The following is an 848-nucleotide window of genomic DNA, read 5'->3' on the forward strand; positions in this document are numbered from 1 at the left end:
CCTCTCTGAGGTAATCCTCGCTTTGCTCCAGCTCCAACGGCGTCACGGGTCCTGGGCTGCTGAGAGGCACCAGACGAGGGCTCGCGGGGGTATCTTCGCGAGGGGACCGAGTGACTGCCGCGGTTTTCTCTCGCTGGTACAGCTGCTTCTGCGCGCCTGAATACGTCCGCTGATGGCTATGGTCCGAGATGGAGACTTGAGCCGAGCTGGCACCGGCACTGGGTGTGCTGTGGACGATACTGTGTGCGGAGGGGAAGTTGGCCGGGTGGAAGCGGGGGAGGGTGGGGAGTTTGGTAGATTGCTTGTTGGCACTTCGTTGGTTTCTATTCGTGCCATGGCGGACGGCGCGAGGTGAGGGCGGTTGCATGGTGTCGAGCCGCGCGGTCTCGTAGTTCGGGGAGAGGGGAAATTTTGAGTGTCTGGCAGGTGAGGAGCGCGGGGACGGCATTGCGGAGGTGGTGTCTGGCATACAAGGTGAAAAGGTTTGCGGACTAGGGATAGGCCTTTTGAGGGCGCCGCTTCGGGGTTGATGTAACAATTTTGCTGGCACAATGAGACTTGGTTGATGAGTAGAAGTCCAAAGAGCGACGAATCAACGAGTAGCTCTTGGCCTAGGCAAATGCGGGCAGCAGCAGGTGTGGTAGACACCACCAACGACGCGCGACAGATACTACTACTACTGAGATAGTGTACCTTTTGCCGATCGACTGTACGACGGATTACGCATTAAAGTGAAAGAGAAGAGCCACGATGATGATGATGAACTTTATTCCGCCCGGCGCTAAGCACCTAAAGGGCAACACTCTGTTTACGTCTAAAAGTCTACGTCCACCTTGAAGAGATTGAAT

General features: G+C 56.4%; 1 protein-coding gene across 1 annotated transcript; it reads right to left on the reverse strand.

Moving 5' to 3' along the window:
- WHR41_09695 (uncharacterized protein) lies at positions 1-448 on the reverse strand (the record flags this gene model as incomplete). Its single annotated transcript, XM_069378296.1, has 1 exon — positions 1-448. A coding segment is annotated over one exon (448 nt), but the record flags the coding sequence as incomplete, so codon positions are not given.
- Positions 449-848: the final 400 nt, after the last annotated feature.

Source organism: Cladosporium halotolerans (genome assembly GCF_011745625.1).
Source record: "Cladosporium halotolerans strain TM138-S3 chromosome Unknown Sca522, whole genome shotgun sequence".
Classification (NCBI taxonomy): Eukaryota; Fungi; Ascomycota; class Dothideomycetes; order Cladosporiales; family Cladosporiaceae; genus Cladosporium; species Cladosporium halotolerans.